The sequence below is a fragment of the Drosophila montana genome, unplaced genomic scaffold (genome assembly GCF_035044405.1).
Source record: "Drosophila montana isolate Dmon_TW-CO22-7 unplaced genomic scaffold, ASM3504440v1 contig_3438_1, whole genome shotgun sequence".
NCBI classification, from domain to species: domain Eukaryota; kingdom Metazoa; phylum Arthropoda; class Insecta; order Diptera; family Drosophilidae; genus Drosophila; species Drosophila montana.
In genome coordinates, this window is record NW_026998322.1 from 654,170 (window position 1) to 675,015 (window position 20,846).

At 41.2% G+C, this 20,846-nt stretch overlaps 1 protein-coding gene across 2 annotated transcripts; it reads left to right on the forward strand.

Moving 5' to 3' along the window:
- The first annotated feature begins 305 nt into the window (after positions 1-305).
- Ncc69 (sodium chloride cotransporter 69) lies at positions 306-19,668 on the forward strand. 2 transcript variants are annotated; one of them, XM_064691463.1, is made up of 19 exons: positions 306-448; positions 9,175-9,679; positions 12,184-12,363; positions 12,429-12,543; positions 13,688-13,946; positions 14,020-14,273; positions 14,368-14,482; positions 14,539-14,678; positions 14,739-14,904; positions 14,965-15,116; positions 15,179-15,288; positions 15,365-15,500; positions 15,564-16,157; positions 16,224-16,452; positions 16,637-16,687; positions 17,687-17,784; positions 17,858-18,087; positions 18,918-19,147; positions 19,212-19,668. In XM_064691463.1, the coding sequence occupies exons 2-19, from the start codon at positions 9,450-9,452 to the stop codon at positions 19,454-19,456; spliced, it is 3,534 nt and encodes a 1,177-aa protein (XP_064547533.1). In that variant the 5' UTR covers positions 306-448; positions 9,175-9,449; the 3' UTR covers positions 19,457-19,668. The 2 variants fall into 2 exon arrangements, with proteins under 2 accessions (XP_064547533.1, XP_064547534.1); XM_064691464.1 differs by lacking the exon at positions 16,637-16,687.
- Positions 19,669-20,846: the final 1,178 nt, after the last annotated feature.

Here is a 20,846-nt window from a genome sequence, read left to right on the forward strand (position 1 = left end):
AACAAAAGTGCAATGCCATAAAGCCTCACAATGCATGAGTAAAATTTTAAGTGCGGCCGCGGCATTTTAAAAGTTTTGTGGCGTTTCTTTTTTACGTTTCGTATTTCAAAGATTCACGTGTACAAAAAACAAATGTACTTGCACATACATATATAATAAGATTATATACAATTTTGTATTGTACAAGTACATAATTATTTTGTTAGTCATTATGTTTGTGCCGCGGTTTTGTGCCTTCTGCTGATAATGGCCATTTCTTGGTATTGAATTGTGTTTTGTTTACAGATTTGTGTTTTGTCTCGTGTTGTTTGCTTAATTCTCTGTTTGTCTTTAGCCGAGTGATACAACAAATATTACATGAACTGCATGGAAAGGCACAATTAACCGTCCTCGAATAACTACACAAAAAGTTCTTTCTCAATTGGATTTAAAACACAGTCAACAATTGGTAAGTTTTTTAAATGAAGAAAAATTAAAAAAAAAACATTAGTTTGTACAGATTTATATTATGTTTACTTTCGAACACTTTGGTCATGTGTCTGGCATCCGGTGTGAAGAATGAACTTCGAATGTTTATCTATTCATTTCTTAATTGAATGCTTAAGCTCTTTTAGATTAGTCTGAAGGGAAAACAAACAAAATCTTTATTTACTCAAACAAAAGACTTTTTTTTTTTTTTCATATAGCCCCGACCTGAAAAATTTCGTTTAGCTCAGCATTGTTATCAAAAGCAAAATTCTGTGGGCTAAATATCGCTATGTGCAGCATTTAAAAGAAAGTCTGCGCATGAAATTGTGCATACTTATGCATGTGTTTATTCATGTACTTAGTCCGTATACAGTTGATATACTTATACGAATTCTACAGTAGATAGGCGAATTTTCTATTCTGCTTTAAGTGTCTCTTAGTTTAAATGCACTTAAACCTGAGAGCTGTAATTGCTCTCTTGTGGATCTGGCTTTTGAGCTGCTTTTTCCTAGTCACAGTCTCTTTCGTTTTGCATTTTTTAGTTTCGGATCATCTCTTGACTCAAGTCGATTTGTGGCATAAATCACGGCAATGTGTGATGACCGTGGTTTTCTTTGTTCATGACAGAGTATTTACTAATCGGCGTAAATTTAAGTGCTTCTAATGTCTCGAATAACACGAGCATTCGGGCACAGTTTACGGTCACTTGCTGCATACTTGCTGCATACTTGCATATATATAATTATATATATACATATATATACATATATATGTATCTAGTATGATCTAGTGTCCACTTACTTTCGACTCAGACTCGCATATGCCTCTGTGCACTTTAAAAAGTAATGTAAACAGCAACATGCGGTCGCGTGTCTGGTTACATTCGACACTACCCGAAAACCTAGTGTCACATCTTCAAGTACTGCATATAAGATATGGCTGTTGGTAAATTAACTAATAGGCTTCCAGTACCATTATGCTTCATAAAATAATTCTGATATTGATAAAAAATTTTGTGTAGATAAAACAATTTCGTTTGATATCAACCGATATGAGCGTTCGATAACTTAACTAGTTTGTGCACTCTGTTTCCTATGTTCTTTAACAATATTGTGTAATTATTTTATTAACTATAAAAACCAAGGCTGAGAGCCCAAATAAAACTTGTCAATGATTATGTTCAAGGTTCGAGCCAGGTGTCTGCCTTTAAGTTCACTTCCTTAACCTGGTTTTCCACTCAAATGAGCTCAGGCTTTGAACCTTGATTTGTCTTATATTTTTAAAAACAAATGTAATGCCCGCTGTGCTGAAAATATTGCAAGCCGTACATATTTTCACATACAAGATGCGGGCTAAATTTGATCTACACCCAAAACTGGCATCCACCAAATATGGTATAAATGCATCGATCGGTTTGGGTTTGAACTAGTTTGCAGCTGGGGAAAAAATACAATCCATTATTTTTTTCGAAGCAATTTATTTTTAAGCTTTTAATCTATTGTATATATGTGAATTGTATGTATGTGAATTTCACAAACTCACCCCTAAGTTCTGTCAGTGTATATAATTAAAAGAACAAGCATGCTTCCAAATATCAGATGACGCCAAGCCGTACACCTGCCATTGGGACGAGTACACAAAAAGTTCGATTCCAGACTATCAGCTTTCCGGCGAATGACTGCAGCTGCTGCCTAAGGAGCTGCGCATGCGCTGTTTACTCAATCAACCCCTGTGATATTGAATATGCCCTACAAAGGCACCGCCATGTGCACGATTGACTTTATTAAGGGGTTGCGTTTAAGGGTGTGGAAGAAGCCTGGCCAGAAATGTATAGAAAGATCTCGAATAATTTTGAAAAGGATTTTTTATTTTATGAAGAATTATTTTGAATTGTTATGAACTATTATTAATATATTATATTAAATAGTTTAAGAGTAGGAGATTTTTACCAGAAAGATGTGTCAAGCGGTCCATTGTACGACTGGAAGCCAGATTTCGCATTCTCAGCGCCAGTCGGAATTCGTTCCGTGGTGCATTCGACAACCCATCGACAGAATAATCCAACTGCATCCTGATAGCTTGTGACTTTTGACTTCTGAGTAACCGGCTGGAGACAGCGAGAATTCTCAGGCAAGTGGCGCTAGCGTCGGGGCGCACCAAAGGCTTTTCATGTCAGCAACAGATAATAAATAATATATATGTGAAATGACAATGTATGACACGAGCAAAGCAAACACAAAGAAAAATCATAGGAATGTGGACGCTTGGAGACAATGCAAAGCTGACGACTAAACTATTAAATCATTGACCTTGCGAACTTTGACAAAACGGCGAATACACGACAGTCGGGGCGCAAAACGCAGACTGCAATCGCCAAATAATGGGCTGGTCGCGTGGTGGGGGGAGGGGGGCGGTGGTTTGGGCTGGGGTCACAACGGAAATGCTCGGAAAGCGACTTGGAAATTATGCAAAGCTTTCAAGCAACGAAAATAGCAATCGCGCCCGCCTACTGAAACGCGCACAATTTTCACCTTTTCGCCGCATTTTCCGCTTTTAATCAAGATTTATGGCAATTGACGGAACATACAGAGCTCAAAGGCGTGGGCTGGGATAGAATGGTTCACTGTAAAGAGACCCACAAAAACTGTGCTCGTGTTTCGCTAATCAAAGCCGCGGCTCGTCGCTCTTGTCTTGCCCCACATAAAGTAAATCTTCTGGTAGCGGCTATTAATTGAATACGACTTTAATTAAAATACGCGTAATTTTCGTAGAATTAGGGAACCGCTCAACCCAAGACCTGACCACAGAGATTGCAAATCCCATTTCAAGATTACAGCTTGGTGCTTTGATGTGTGTTTTTTGTGCGGGTTCGAGTTGTGTTCCATTGAAGGGGGCAAGTTTTTTCAACAGGGTCAGCGGCCAAAAATGTTTAGCTTTATTAAAAACACGCCCTCACATAACCCCAACAATATTTGCCAGCTATTTTCCCACTCATAAGTAGTTAAAATGAGCGCATTCAAAATTAATAATGAGTTTGTTCAGTGGACCCAACATTGGGTCAATGAATACGATTCTTGAAGATGTGGGTCACAAATTGTGCACTGAGCTGTAAAATTTGGAATTCATGTGACCTACGACTCTTTAATTAACAGAACCTGAATGTATTTCCATAAGAGGAGAGCAGTTAAATTTGTCAGAACCAACTTGAAAGTATTAACTGATATTTCTTAGTACTTATTTTTGAATTGGTTTAAGCTCTCAATATATTGTATAAAATCTTCCTAAGGTAGATGCTGTCGCCATGTGCCTTAGACAAATATCTTTTCAATATTGGAAAAGTTGTTGATTAGATCTCTTAATACTAAGCTTTTATTTAGGCAAAATTCGTTGAAAAGACTAACAAGAAATTCGGAGCGCGTGCAAATGACCCAGCTAACATTTAATGGTTGCCTTTGGCCTGAGCATGATTATGAATAAGTTCTAAAAAGAAACTGTTGCATGCTCGAAATTATGTTTGTTGCGTGCCTCAAATCGGTTCCCATTTACCATTACTGGCCAAACTTGTAGCCAAAGTATTTAGCAAGTAATTAGTATATAATGCAATGTTCTAATTATGTTAAGAAAATTGTACGTGAATTCGCAATAAGTCTGAAAATTTTACGTAGTGTGGCAGATAAATATATATCAGGACTGCAAGCCCAGATATTTATTTATGATATATTTGAAAAAAGTTAAAATTACTTTTTTTAAAATTTTTAATAAAATTGCTGGTACTCGGCTCATTGTGCAATCCGAGTGTACATGATTCTATTCAAGTTGAGTTTTGTGAAAAAAAAGCAATCAATAAAATAAATACATTTTAAATATATTTTCTCGATTGTTTCGACTTATTGTTCATGGAAAAATGCATGTATGTTGTGTTACGTGCGCTCCCTAAATGTAAATACATTCAAGAATTCGGAAAATACATAACTGTAGCTTTTTGCTACCATTTGCGGGAACATTGTTTAAAGTGCTTCTGGGCTTGAAATGACTTTTTAAGCACCAATCGGTTGGGTTCTCACATGATTGACTTTCCTGTTAGTTACGAAAAAAAAACTGTCATAAAAATATAGTCGAGAGCATTTACTATATTTACATTCGCATACCTCGGCTTAGTCTTAAGTCAATCGGCACGAATATGAATTGTCGAACGACAAGTCACACGTGGCGAATACACAATTTATTTTGTTTTAGTTTTATTTGTAGCAATTTTAGTTTCTTATATTATGTAATCGCTTCTCTTTTATGATGTCGCATGAATTTCGCTAAAATGATTTCTGCTCAGCTCAACTTTATTTATTGTGAGGCATTGAGAGTGATCATAAAAGGGAGCAGTCCGAATGGCGTTGGCATTGATTTCGTCAAAACAATTTTCCTTATGCTCGTTTTACTTTCTTTTTTATTGACCTTCTAATGCTGCCAGGCGGCATTGTTTCGTCCTGTCGTGTTGCTTTTGTGTGGCTACACATATTTGTTTTTGTAGATTTTTGCACTTAATTTATGCTGCCGCAAATGAAGCAAATAAAAGCTGCAGTCACAGCAAACACCCACACAGCCGCGCAGGCCGTATCCGGGGACATTCGGCTCCCGGGTACTTACCAAATGGCATTTTAGTCGTAAATATATGCTGCCACACAAATTTACGACTTTAAATCATAAAAAAATATACATCGCTTATTGGAATCCAGCTTTCCCAAAAGACCTACACAATACCTATATATAAATATATATATGGATGTGCAAGTACTCGAAATTCCACAGGCTGGCTTTCAGTCGGAGTTGTTCACAGGTTTCCTGTTGGCGACATAAAAACTCGCGAAATAATATTTATGGCACTTTTCAATGCAAATTTACGGCCGAAAAATAATATGAAATACTCGTACAAATGTGCGGCATAAAAAAGGCGCCGAAACTTTTGTTGACTTGCTGGCGACGGACAAGATTAGGGCTAAAATGTTGCAAGCTTTAATGGCTTTGCGCTTATTGAAAGAGCTGAAACTAATTTTTACTACTAACAGACATCAGTTGGCCATATCTTTCAATTTTACTCAGAAATCGCCTATGGCAATAATTGCCCAAAAACTTGTTCTTGAGTATTCGTTTTTTTGCTTTCAAGAAAAATTCCACTTAAAACAAAAATAGAACTCTTTGCTATGCTTCAGTTTTTTTTTATGTCTTCCCCTCCGCTCATATTTATTCATTGTGTTTGAACTGACGAAGCAGAAATTTTGAGACCTTTGATGGCAATAAAAAAGGTTAATAAACTGAATAAAATCTGTGAAACCTTTATTTGATTGCTGCTTATACATAAATAATGAATAATGAATACCTAAAGTGCGATAGGAATTTTTCCAAAACTGATTTCAGCAAAGAATTTGAGCTTGGCGCTGACGGTATGCAATTAAATTTTTGTTGCGGCTCATGTTCACATCGAAACCTGTTTAATTAATACAGTTTTCCGCTCTTCAATAGAGACCCGCTCAACTTTGTTCATTATGTTCGATTCGATACAGATTGAAGAAATGAAATGATTATGTTATGCTTAGACTTAACTTAAATTTTTAAATATTGTTCACTTGTGGATTGGAAAGTCACTAATTCCCTTATCAATGAATAAAAGTTGATATATTCTGTTACAATTAACGAACTTTACAGGGGGGTATTTTTTGTGTTATCCATGACGAAATCGTGCTCCTTGTAAGTTTCTTAGTGAGTTTCTCAAATATTCGCTTTCACTTTTACTCATTTGACAATTAATTTCCATCTTAGATAGGCTTAGATAGGGTAAATTTTTAGATTTACTTATAAGGTCTTTAATTTATCTTTTAAGCATATTCAACTGTTTAACTCGTATTGTCTTACACAGCTCTTCTACTTGTATTTATTTACGTATTGTATTTCAAAGGATCCTCTTAAGTTCTTTGTTAAACTTTGGCCTTGTGCACTAGTATGGCTTTGTGTCCTATTTAATGTTAAAGTTTTCCGCTTGTAAGCATTACGTTTATTGGGCAACGCCTTGGCCCTGACAATAATACCGTCCAAATCAGCACACGCTTGACTTGTTTAACTTTTGTTGTATGTTTTTGACACTTTTTTTCGGCATGCTGCCAGCTTGTCATTGCCTATGTAGGTTCGCAGGACTCGGCCTGTTAATCAGCTTTGATGTGCATCGGTGCTAGTCCTGCGAATACGTACACACACACACACACTCGCTTTCCTTACAACTTGGCCACATCGCCGCTTGTGTTGATGAACGACATACATGGAACATATAGATGGGTGGGCGTGGCATGGGAGAACATGCTTCTGTCCGAAAGTTTTCTTTTTGTGCGTGCCGCATTGCTGATTACCATTCGTACATGTATCGCTTCTCATCTAGTATAAAAACGATTGATATCAATATTAGGGCATAAACTTTGGCCATCGCAAATTTGCCGTTCGACACGGAAGGCACGTTCAAACGGCATCACAACACACGTTTACCCATGGTCCGTGGGCCATGTGTTTTGCCATTGTGATGATGTTTTGTCATTAAGAGCTGCTGCCTCAGCAATGGCAGCTCTTAAATTCGGCGTCACCATATTTTATTGTTGCCTTACTTTTTGTATTGTCTTGTAATTGAGGTCAGGTAATAAAATTTATATATATGTATATGCTCTATATATGAACATGTACGGCTGCTTCATGGTCAAGGTAGAAATATGCAATTGCCATTTAATGGCTTGCCAATTTACTGGTGAGTGCCAAGAATCAAATGCCTTAAAAGTTAGGATATACATGTAAGAGCAATTTTTAGCTTCACAGGATATTCGTTGACAGGCAATTCGTCGAGAAAATCGCAACTCTTTACGAGCAAAGTTAAATTTATCTCATGCCCATTAAGCAGGCAGCCTTGGGGCGTACATTCCATTCGTCTACATAGCAATGGGCGTAGGGGAGGGGGTATTCATTGTGGCGCAGAGACCACCAAAGTAGTAAAAATCTTGTTTTATTGTGGCAATTGAAATGCGAATGGGCGTTGAATTAGGCAATGAAAAGAAAGCGTAGCAGCGCTTAAATACGCATAGGCATATAGTCCAATCAGAAAATAAAAAACAAAGTTAAAAGCTTGAGAATAACAACAAGGAACAGTAATAATACAATCGCAAAATCGTAACAAGGCAACGCGAAATGAGCATCGGAAGCAATTGGTTCATTGTAGGGTCATTAAAAGGGGCCTAGCTGTTGGGCCGTCTCAGCCGTCTCTTCGTGGCTCGGACAATGCCAACAATTATTCAGATAAGTTTTTTATAACTTTTTCTTTGTTGTTTATGTCATGCCTTTTAGCAGCTGTCAAGCGATTCCAGCTTGGTGGGCAACTGGCCTCCACTTGAGGCTAGAAAAATATCAATGGCTGGAAACCTGGATTGCGGTGACAGAATGCAAATGAATTTGTTAATGGCGCAATTAATCACAACTAAGTCTAAGCCATCATAAATCATGAATCTCTTTTTAATGCCATCATTATAAAATATTTTCATTTCAAAAAGTGGCCGCCATCCGTGCTGCCACGCCCCCAGCTCGTTACCAGGCAGCGCTGTCTGACAAGCTGTTGCGAAAACCTTTAACCCCATAGCTTGGCGCTTATCAAGTTCCACCTGGCTCCTTTGAAGACTATAGGTCAAGGTATAGCTTCTTGGCGTGTGTCTGTCGCTGGCCGATAAGCGTTAGCAAAGTTTTTGGTCTTTGGGGGCCTTGCTGGATGCGTGGACATCCGATTGCTAGCTGCCAGCTGTCGTTTGTCCCTGTACCCCGCCTGAGGCCCCCTAGGCCTATAGGCTCAGCTGTGTGTCGTTGGGCTCATTGAATTAAGCGCTTAATTGCTTCAATAAATTTGTACAAATTCCACGTAGCTCGAGTGCAAAGTTCCCACATATTTCATCAAAAATTGCATAATTGGCGTAATTATCTGGCGCTCTCATTCAGGCCTCTGCGTGCCGTTCACTTGTTTCAGTTTGACTCTTCCAACATATTGTGGATTTTTCCTAATTGCGCGTTCTGTTTACCTCCTGCATTGACCCATAAATGCCTGCTGCTGCTCACGAGTCTCAGGACTGTGAGAAATTGCCGCCGCTCGGCAATCAATTGCTGTAATTCCTTTCTTTTTTGTGTTTGCTTATGGGGCTGGCACTTCATATCCTGCTTGCGAATTCATCGCGCATACGCCAGGTGTGCCCGGGTGAGCTAACTCACATGGCAACCATTTCCCTTGGGATCACAGAGACCGCTAATCATGATTAATTTGCATCAATTTGCTCGATGCTATATTTAGCAACCGATTTGTACACGAACTTACCCACAGCATACTTGTTTCCAAAAAAAAAAGTAATAATAACCATTTACATAGCGGAAAAAAGTATTTATCCATGCTTTCAGCTTTGACAAGGGTATCTGAATTGAAAGTCTATAAGAGTATTTATTCGCGATTTCCCCTGCATTTCTAAAGCTGTATTTGAATAGTTTGTCATGAAAAATATTTAAAATTTGTATATTTCAAAGATACTATTTCATGCATATATGTATATATATATTTTGCTTGTCAATAAAAAACACCCATTGTCATGTCAGCGGCAAATCACATACACTTTTTATTTATTTATGGAATTATTTGCACTATATTTGCAGAAAAATATTCGCGCTACAGCTGGAAAATATTTCTCGCACATAAATTGGATGAATACAGACAACGAAACCCAAATGCTTTCCTTGGTATAAAGCACAAAACGAAGGAATTCATTTAGCTGAGGTGGAGTGCGTGGGTTAAGACAGAAGAGCCGCCCGAAAAAAACTTGTGGCATTAGCTAACCACAGAAACCCAAAACAGACCGCCCAAACTTTTTTCAAGAGTCGCAGCGACCCAAGCGGCACACACACACACCCACACACACACAGAGAGAGACATGTCGGATACAACATCGTTTGAGATGGGGTCGGTCGATCGACCTAACCGCTTCCAAGTGAATCCTGTTAACCATCACAAGAACAACAATGACAATGAGGACCGCAAATCACACGCACCCCCGGCCGACGAGGTCTACCGTCGGCTGACCAACATCGATGGAGAGCTCCACGAGGACGACACTTTCGATGCGACCCAGTTGCTCAACAAACAACAGCCCAGGCAGCAGAGGTAAGCCCCCAACCCCCCCTCTCCATCCACAGCCCCCAACTAACATTTTTGAATGGCAGCAAACTTTTTAAATTTGTCCATTTTCTGCTTAACGTTGTGCTTTTCCTTATCCGCCGTTTGTTTTCCCGGCTGCTTTCTTGTTTTGACCTTATTATCAATTCCATGAATGGGATATTTTGTCATACTTATGTCCGTTTTATCATACATATGGCCAAAAGTGTATGGCGAAATTGTGCAAATGCGAGTTAGAGAATGAATTCGCAGCAAGGAGCATTTCAGACTCGGTAATTACCATCAATTGCTAAACATTTATTCGAGTAGCAGGAGCATTAGACATAAAGAACACGAATTTATGAAATTTGTTTGTTCAAAGATCTTTGTGAATATTTATTTGAGAGGAGGACTAATAAAGGTATTTCCTATCATGTTTTCACGACACGAAATACAAAAATGTAATTAAGAAAAATCGAATCTAGAATTTAAATCCAACACGGGCTCGGCGGATTCCTAAGTAGATCACAGATGCTTGCAATTATTTGGGGGAAAAGTATGACTGAAATTCCAAAATTTATAAACCTGCTTGAAAAAAGATCGCATCAATGTTTAGTCAATTGCTAAAAATATTGAAAATTGTATTGTATTTTCTTTAGCCTGCACGTAATTTGATAAAAAAAAAGAAGATTCAGCATGGTCGCTTGGCCATTGGCTTCACATCTATCAAATTACTTGAAAGTTTGTCGACCTGGCTTGTTGCCCCTAAATTGGCAAGTTCAACAAACATTCCTTGTCTTAACGCACTCGCAACCCCGAAAGAAGGAACCCCAATTGGCTGCAACAGCAGCCAAGACTAGAACCAATCACAGCCAAAGAAATAAACAATCATTTGTGTTGGCATGCGATGAATGCAATCGGGAGAAGGAACAACTGGGCGCCCATTTGCATAGCACACAGCTAGTTCAAATGGAGTTCTTGTTGGTCCTTTGCCGAGGTCACGACTGTTAATCACAACCACGGACCAGTGTCGACATTTCCATTTTATTAGTCTGCTCTTGGTCTGCTGTTCGGACCGTAAATTATCAAATGTAACCACAATACCATAAAATGAGGCTACTTTTGCCCATTTGCATTATTTATTGCCAATTTTATGTGCGAATAAATTTTTAAAAGAGTAAACATTATTTCTCTAATTGCCACTTGACATAACATTATATGGGTCCTTTAGCGATCATTTTAAATGCCAACGTAAATAAATAATTTAAATATTAATTAGTGAACTTATGCTCAAACTCAAGCTCTTAAATCATGTAACGCCACTAGAGCACATTTTACATAAAATGTGCTGGTAAACTAATCTAAACTTAATTTTGGAATTGCTAAAAAATTGGCTGTATTTATTTTCAGTTGCAAATATAAATATTTGCTGAGATACCATGAGCTAAGTCGCTAGTCAATAATAAAATTGTTTGCATAGGAGTACACCCCGTACTCAACAGAAATTTCAGTTATGTAAAACATACAGCAGTAGAAATAATATCCTATTTCCCCCTTTCATTATTTCTTTTATTTTCTCTCATTTACGCACGCACTAAAATGACATCAAAGACTGAAAGCATTAATTGAATTCATGAGAATCACATAGAAAGGTTCTTGCTTTCTTTCCGTCTTTTCGCCTTCCTTTTCAAGTATAAATATGTTTCATTAAGTACGATTTTACAGCGGGACACAGCATATCTGCTGGACAGGCACTTTCTATTAAGGCACTCTTGTATACAAGTGTGAGTATACAGATGAAGGCAGCATTCGTATCTAGAATACCTCCAGGCGGCTGGTTAAAGTCAATTGTTCAAGCCACATGAGTGAACAACAAGCAAAATTCATCAGGGATTTAGTCAGCCCGTCATGCATCGCATCATCACACACAAACAACAACAATAACAACAACAATGAGCACAATAATCAACTAAGCCAGTCGCCGGCTTGAACTTGTGTCTGCTTGTGTGGTTATGTCCTGCGGCTGTGTGTAGCTCACCCACACACACACACACACACACACACAAACATATACATCCTGCACACCTTAGCACACCTCAGCACAAAGAAGAGCAAATACAACAATTGGTCTCTTGTCCGACGAGTTCAAATGGCATGTAATAAAATTTATTTCGTTTAAATTTGAAAATTGAGCTGTAAATGAAGTAAAAATCAGCAAACGTAAGGAATATGCAGCTCGTCAAAATGGATTCAATTTCGCATTCCAATTGGAATGGGCGCAAATGTATATTTAAGTATATACCTATGTTTTATGCTGAAGAGAAAACCTTTTTTGTTTCAACACCGCCAAGGGCAACTGGCAGAACTCTGTTCTTGTTACTCGAAATTATTATTTTTTTGGTAAAATCCTAGCTGAGTCAAGCACTTGGACGTGAGATATACATTAGTCATGGCGAAATGAGCAGAGACCCTTTTTAATCTTTTTTAAAGCGGACTTGTTTTTTGTCTTGCAGGCAATCCATCAAGAGTAGTTTTCGCGATAAGGACAAGCCCTCCCGCTTTAAGGATTTGCAGACAACGACGCGTTTTCAAGTGGAACCGCAAAATGAGGAGTCTGACGGCTCAAATGATTCGCAGGAGGAACGCGAATTACTGGACAACGAATACGATACAAAATATGGTAAAAGTTTTCGGTTAGTTAACGCTGTTAAGAGCTCTTATGGCCAATTCAACTCAAGTTATTGCTATAATTTCGCAGGCATTTTACGCGTGAGGCCCTGCCACGCCTGGATAACTATCGCAACATGATGTCCATACAGGCCGCCTACCGTCCAACGCTCGACGAGCTGCACCATGCAACGCTGGTGGGCAAAGTGAGTATCCTCTGTAGCCTCTTCCGCTTGACATGTCAATTAATATTGTGGTCGGGCCGACCATTGGTAAAGGGTCGCACACAAATTGATTGCCAGCACTTACGTGTGCCTGGGCCAAATTTAAATTTAAAGCAACTCGAGGCAAATTTAAGGCCAGGCAATGGCCTGGCATCCAGACGGAAAAGTCACAGTCATTGTCACAGCATTATTGCCAGCTCCTGTATTTGACACTGCAAATTGAAGCTGCCTTGGAGAAGTGTCAAGTTGCTTGTGGCACTGTGTTCGCTTCTTCTTACACTACGTCTTTTTGCGAAAATTGAAAACTCAGTCGCAGCGCGGCATTTGCCAACAGTCAACAGTTGGGGTCATTAGCATAGCGCCAGAGTTCGAGGAACGTTCAGCTCTGGCGCGTGCTCGTTAAACAGCTGAAAATTGCCGATAATATATTAAGAGACCGCTGCAGCCACTGAAAACCACTTAATTCACCTCAAATGCAGCTATGCTTTAATTAAATGCAAACCAAATGAAGCTTGGCCTGCTTTGTTCTTCCTTTATTTATTTATAATTTTTTTTGGCTCCGACGTTTTTCCAACCTTTTAAAACCCACGCTTGCGTTACTTTTGGGGCCGCTGACTTTTCAATTGACTTTCGCGTTGCCTTTATGAGTTTCCCATTGTGCGAGTGTGTGGGCCGCAGTCATCGCAAATACAATTTCTAATGCAATCAATTGCCACTAATTGATTTTGCACTCGCGCTGTGGTGGGTGTCAATTGATTTAAGAAAGAAAGAAAAAACAATTGTCAATAAGCTGAAAATTTGTGCAATTGTTTTCGATTCCAAGAACTTTGATAGAAGCGTTTTACATCAAAAGTTATAAATATATCCTTGAGAGGCGTTCAAAGGTCATTAAATGCGCAGTCAGAGATTAAAAGCTAAAATATGCGTCACATGCTGCGGCGGTTGCGGTGGCGTATGATTAATTTGTTGAGCAGATGCCAAGATGCGTGTCAGTGGAACCTGCCCATCTGACATCGCCTTTGGAGCATTTAAAGTAGAGCCCATGGCACAGGCTGTGTTTGCCGTGGGGCATCATCTATCAATCCTAGATAGCTTTATTGAAAATGACTTTGGTATTCACTTGCAGAACCCGCACAGCCTGCAACGTAATCGGGACCTGGAGGCGGGCAGCACGAATGGCGTTCTAAAATTTGGCTGGATCAAAGGTGTACTCATACGCTGCCTGCTCAACATATGGGGTGTGATGCTCTTTCTGCGCCTCAGCTGGGTGGTGGGCCAGGCGGGCATCATCGAGGGGTTCGTATTAATATTGACAACGACCGCTGTCACGACCATAACGGCGTTGTCAATGTCAGCGATAAGCACCAACGGCGTCATTAAAGGAGGTGAGTCCTATGTCACTGCCAGGCAGCTGCTTGGTTGTCGTTGTTTTAAATGGTTTTTAATGCGCCTGTTTAGGCGGCACCTACTACATGATATCCCGCTCCTTGGGCCCCGAGTTTGGTGGCTCGATTGGCCTGATTTTTTCGCTGGCTAACGTTGTCGCCTGCGCCATGTACGTGGTGGGCTTCTGTGAGTCCTTGCAGGCCATGATGAGAGGCATGGATGTGCAAATTGTTGATGGTGGCGTCACGGATGTGCGCATCGTGGGTAGCACCACGATACTGCTGCTACTCATTATCGTTTGTGTCGGCATGGAGTGGGAGGCCAAGGTGCGTATGATTAATTTGGTTGATGCTTTATGAATTCCGCCTCAGTTGCGCTTCTCTAAACCACACTCGCTTCCAACCCGCGTATCTTTGTTAGGCGCAAATCGGCCTGCTTTTCATTCTGCTGGCAGCTATCGCTGACTTCATCATTGGCAGCTTCATTGGGCCCAAGAGCGAGGGCGAGCGGGCCAAGGGCTTTATCGGCTATAATGGTGAGTGCCAGCCAATGAGGCGCCATTGAACAGGCTTTTAATCAAATTGAATGCAGCCACGCTATTCCATACAAATCTGTTTCCGAACTACCGCCAGGAGGGCTATGTCAGTCACGACTTCTTCTCAGTTTTTGCCATCTTCTTCCCCGCCGCCACGGGCATTTTGGCGGGCGCCAACATTTCGGGCGACTTGAAGGTGCGTCACACTTGCGTCCTATACAATTTATTAGCCATTTACGATTGCTTTGTATTTTAGGACCCCCAAAAGTCTATACCCAAGGGCACAATTCTGGCCATTGCTATTACAACAGGCACCTATCTTATGATGGTGCTGATATGTGGCGGCACTGTGGCTCGAGATGCCACCGGCTATGTGGTGGATGCGATAAACGGCTCCTTCGAGTTTCTAAACTGCTCGTCAAGTAGGCAACACTGCATTTCCGCTTCAATTTAAATATCCCTTCTAATTAAATTTTGTACAGCATCGACTGGTACATGCCTGTATGGACTGCAAAACTCGTTTCAGGTAATTGAGTTGGTTTCTGGCTTTGGTCCGCTCATCTATGCCGGCTGCTTTGCTGCGACATTGTCATCGGCTTTGGCTAGCTTGGTGTCCGCCCCCAAGGTTTTTCAGGTAAGCCAAATTCCCTATTTGAAAGCACACTGATACCTTTGACATTCTGCATCCGCTGACAGGCTTTGTGCAAGGATGAGCTCTACCCGAAAATCGTTTGGTTTGCCAAGGGCTACGGCAAGAACAATGAGCCAGTGCGTGGCTATGTGCTCACCTTCTTCATCTCCATGTTGTAAGTTATTCATTTGCCAGAGAACGCATAGGAGTAGGTAATAATGCATATGCAAATGTATGCTTGATTCTTGTAGCTTTATACTTGTGGGGGACCTCAACTCGATTGCACCGCTCATCTCGAATTTCTTTCTGGCCGCATATATGTTAATCAACTTTAGCACATTCCATGCGAGCCTGGCCAAGCCCGTGGGCTGGCGGCCCACGTTCAAGGTAAGAATTCTGCTCTCTCTCTCTCTTTGTTGCTCTGACTGGACTAATTACTTTCATCTTTAGTATTATAACATGTGGCTGAGTCTTGTGGGCTCCATACTCTGCGTTGCTGTCATGTTTTTGATTTCGTGGGCCACTGCACTCATCACCTTCTGCGTGGTGCTGGCACTGTACTTAATTGTCGCCTACCGCAAGCCGGACGTCAACTGGGGCTCCACCACACAAGCGCAGACCTACAAGAACGCGCTGATGTCCGTGCAGCAGCTGAACAATGTGGAGGATCATGTCAAGAACTATCGGCCGCAGATACTCGTCCTGTCCGGACTGCCCAATACGCGGCCCGTTCTGGTCGATTTTGCCTATATGCTGACAAAGAATCTGTCCCTGCTCGTTTGTGGCCATGTGCTGCGTGGTTCCGGTTCGCAGAAGTATCGTATTTACCTCAAGGAACGTGCCTCTATCTGGTTCCAGAAGCATCACGTCAAGGGCTTCTATGCGCTGGTCGATGGCGAGGACTTTGAGGCAGGCACGCGTGCCCTTATGCAGGCCACGGGGATTGGCAAGCTAAAGCCCAACATCATACTCATGGGCTACAAAACCGACTGGCAGACGTGCGAGCGCAAGGAGCTGGTGCAATATTTCAATGTCATGCACAAGGTGGGTGGCAGCTGGCGGGGATCTGGTTGGAGCCTGAATTTAATGTTTCTGCCATTTCTCTAACAGGCTCTAGATATGTATCTATCCGTGGCCATACTGCGTGTGCCCCAGGGTCTGGACTGCTCGCAGCTGCTGGGCTCGCCGGAAGGCGGATGGACCACAGCCAACTGCACTCTGGACGTGCCCCGAACGCTGCAGCCCAACGAGAGCTCCAACGATCTGCAGGCCAGCGAGCATATTGCGCAACATGGCCTCAGTGGCAGCGTGGACTCCCTGAGTCGCAATGTATCTCAAGGTAAGTTGACTCCGGCTGCGGTCCAGCTTCAAGTAGACCACTTATTAATGCTGAAACTTTTAATTATTTTTGCATGGACCTCAACAAAACACAAAAAAACAAATGCGCACCTGTTCACACTAATTAACTTTATATAAAACCACAATTTATCAATGCACCACAAACTGTAACCACAAACTTTTAGATGCCGCCAACAAATTGGCACCCACTGACAATGGCCTGAAGTATGTCAAAAGTAAGTATTAGCTGCGCGAGTTTTGTTAAGGATCAACATTTCTTCTGGTTTTTGAATACTATACAAAATCACATTGATGCTGAGTTCCGTTTGCGTGTGCCCTTCCTGTTCCCATTCCAATTCCAATTCTACAATTTCCGTTTCCGTTTCCGTTTCTGTTTCTATTTCGTAGTGCGTTTCAAGCAAAGCCTAAGTAGAATACGCTCTTGGCCAGGTGAAGTTGAGTGTAAGATCAATTTTACGTGTCTTAAGGTAATTGATTGGAATGTGAAGTTAAGTTATTGTAGGGTCACTGCCACTAGGTAAATATGTATATGTATGAGCAGGCTCTACCTCTACCCTTCTATTCCGCATTCCGCATTTCGCACCGTGCATGTTATGCATGCATAAAACCATAACTTTTGCCGTTGCCTTTAATTAGGCCACGTTTTATGGCCAGCTAATTAATTGCCATTGTCGCATGCAACTAATTCATAACTAACTGAAAACTACTCTATATAAAGATTGAGCCAAGTGGCGACCAGTTCAAGCAAGAACAAGGATTTTAGAGGCTGCCAGCTGTGACAAAACCCTTTCGGCAATTTGTTGCTCCCAAATTAAGAAAAGCCCGTAAATTTGAATTTAAATTTATACAATGTTCCCTTAAAAGCACAAACCCCGAAACTGTGCGGACTACATGTGGAGTCGTTACAAGGCCGCAGGTTCCGTAGGGGCCAGGGGGTCAAGGGAGTTTGGGCGGCACAGCACGTGCATGTATTAAGCATTGTTTTGCTTACCATTTCCCAATTTGAAAATAAATTGTGCAAATTCGAGAATGGGCAACACCAAATAGCATAAAACTGTGTTGTTTATGGTATTGTTTATGATTTAATGATTGGCAATGCGGCTTGGCTTGCCATTAAGTGTGCATGGGCTTTGTCTTGCATTAAATTCAACTACATATTTAAGTATATACTTATATATCCATCTATATCTATTGTGTATGTATACCGTCCACAGCATCCAGCACCAGCGACTTATCGTTCATAGCCGGTAATCAGGTGAAGGATGTCTCTGTGTTGCCCGATCCCCTGGACGCCAAGGCCGCAAATGAGCAGGTAAGTGGGCCAGATCATCTCTATAATAAATCGTACTCAATTTGCCGGCATCATGCAACAACAATAATAACAGCCCAGCACACTAAGGAAATCGAAGGCGAAACACGACGATCCCGTTTCACTCTACAGAGGACCAGGTGGCGTGGAGCTATCCAAGGAGGTGCTGGCTGACTTGACTCAATTTACGCGAAAGCGCAGCCACGCCATCATCGATGTCTGGTGGCTGTACGACGACGGCGGCCTCACATTGTTGCTGCCCTACATCATCAGCACTCGACGCACCTGGCAATCATGTAAATTGAGGTAAGCAGCAAGCCAGGCCGGGCCATTTTCAGCAGGAAGCTGTGTATGTGGCTCACATCCCAAGGCATTTAAAAAGCCCTGTGCGGATTTATTTGGCATGAATTGAATTTTATTGAAATATGCCAACGCGTGGCAGCAACCACGGCTGCGACTTGCTCTCCTGACAAGATACTTTTTAGCTGAATTCCGTGCGAGTTTATACCAGGCAGTCAAACAAAATAGCTTCAGCAGACTCCCTAAGTAGGGAGCAGGCCTTTGCCGGGTCTCGGCTCGACTGACTAACTGACGCAATGATTGCTTGAGAGACGCGTGTGCCTGGCAAATAGGTCATCCCGACAGCTCTGAGACTGACAGAGCGACACTTGGAGAACCTATCGCAACTGCACTGACGCATTGACGCGTTAAGTATAACATTTGGTATGCCAAACGAAGCGAGTGATTCGAGTTTTCGTTTTGTTCATTTTATACTCTGTTCTTAATTGGGAAATTGGGCATATTGAGCTTGCGTAGCGTCCGTATGATTGCAAGCAAATTACTGCTACCAAAATGTTTCCATCTTTGACAGTCATAAAACTGGAGTTGTTCATATTAAATTTATTTTTAGCTCGTTTAATGTTTAGGGTATCTCTCAGTCGATGCCACCCTTTTCATTGTACTTACTTTCTTATTGGCTTTCCAAAAACGCGAATGAGTTTTTGCAAATGGAAGCTCTTCGCGCAACATCTGTGAATTGGATTGAGCCCCTGTCGATACATACTATCCTCAATATATGTAATTGCACTTGCACAAAGGGAGAATTCACACTTGGCTTTTAAATATTCACTGCACAGGGTCTATGCACTGGCCAACAAGAAAGCGGAATTGGAGTATGAGCAACGTTCGATGGCCAGTTTGCTGTCCAAGTTTCGCATTGACTACTCCGACTTGACGTTGATACCCGACATTACCAAGAAGCCGTTGGAAACATCCACACAGTTCTTCACCGAACTGATTAAGGATTTTGTTGTGAGCGATAAGGAGAATGGTCACAGCAGCAAGGGAACCCTCAACGAGGACGAAGGTGAGACTCCTTGACCAACTGCCAGCTACTTCTAGGACTGTCCTCTTCCATTTCTATGCTCCAGCTCACATTAGCGAAGATGATCTGCTGGCCGTTGTGGACAAGACGAATCGCTACCTGCGACTGCGTGAGTATCTGCGCGAGCAGTCAACCAAATCGGATCTTGTGGTGATGACGCTGCCAATGCCGCGCAAGAACATCGTTTCGGCGCCCCTCTACATGGCCTGGCTGGAGAGTCTCAGTCGTGAGATGCCGCCCTTTCTATTTGTGCGAGGCAATCAGACAAGCGTGCTCACCTTCTACTCGTAGGCGCGGATTGCGCCTCTTCAATTGTATTCTGCTTTTAACCGAACTCTCACTCTTGTTGTTAGTTGTACGAGTACAGGAATTTTATGTTATTCTAGTTGTACCATAAATGTATTTATATTTATATATAGACATATACGCTCAATCGCAACCCCAAAAAAAAAAAAAACCCAACCATGACGCACACAGACGATTAAATTTTATGCAGACTTGTATTCATGCCTTCTTTTGTATTACATTTGTGAAGAATTTCCTGAAAAGTTATTTTCGTGTTGCCTTTTTGTTTTGGCCCGTTACGTGCGTGTCCTTGCGGCTATTAAATATTACCCTGGTTTTATCTGACTCAAGGAGTGATCCGAGCTGCTCGTTGGGCTTATCCAAAAACTGTGCACTTTCACGCAGCTCACGTTTGGCTCCCAATTGCATTGGCATGTAATTGAAATAATGTTGACCTCAAGTCGCGCTCAAGTAATATTATGCCGAGCAATGCTTAAGGCCTTGGACTTGCCACTCGGCATATTAATTTGTTCATTTTGTATTTAAGTGTTATGGGCTGTTCTGGTGACCCGTGTCCCTTGACCCGGCACACCAAATGCGGATTGCGATTGCGATTGCGATTCAATGGGCATGAAGACGCGCTGCCAGACCCCCAAAGGGCAGTTTGGTTACGTCTCGTAAACTCGCAATTCAATTTATTGCAGTGGAACTTTGTTTTAATTTTGAATGGCAGCGTCCTTTCCAGAGTACAATATAAAATATACAGCAAGTGGGAGACAATATGAGATGATTTAACAGCCTTTTATTGAGAGTCTATCAAGTTTAGCAATCATCTTCCCATGGGGAGCATTTGCCGAAATTCCAATTTTAATATGCAGGGCCCTCAAATGAGTTCGAAGACTTATTAAACAAACTTTTGTACACATTATTTAACATTTTTAACCCATAGTATGAGTTTTCATAAATTATCATAATATCAACATATTACATCGGTTGGGATGAAAAATAGCCGCTGCTTGCTTTATCCTTTCAAACATTTTATTTACACTTATTTACACTAGCATTGCATCAGTTGGATATCCGTTTGTGGTCGAGTTTTTGCCATGACATGTCATCAACGTCAGCTACAAAACACTCTTTCCAATAATTGCTTTTCACTCGTCTGGTTGTCTTTCTTTTGGGTTTATTCGTTTGACTTGCTGACGAGATTATTCAGTTGGAAGGAATTAACATTTTGCTGATTGGCTTTTTGAATATTACATTGTGGCAAAGCTGATGGAAATTGCGTTTAACAAGTATATGCAGCGTTTATTATTGTCATAGCCACACTTAAATCGCTCGCTTGTATGCACGCACAAATTGATATTTAATTTATGCTTGTTTATTTACTAAAAAC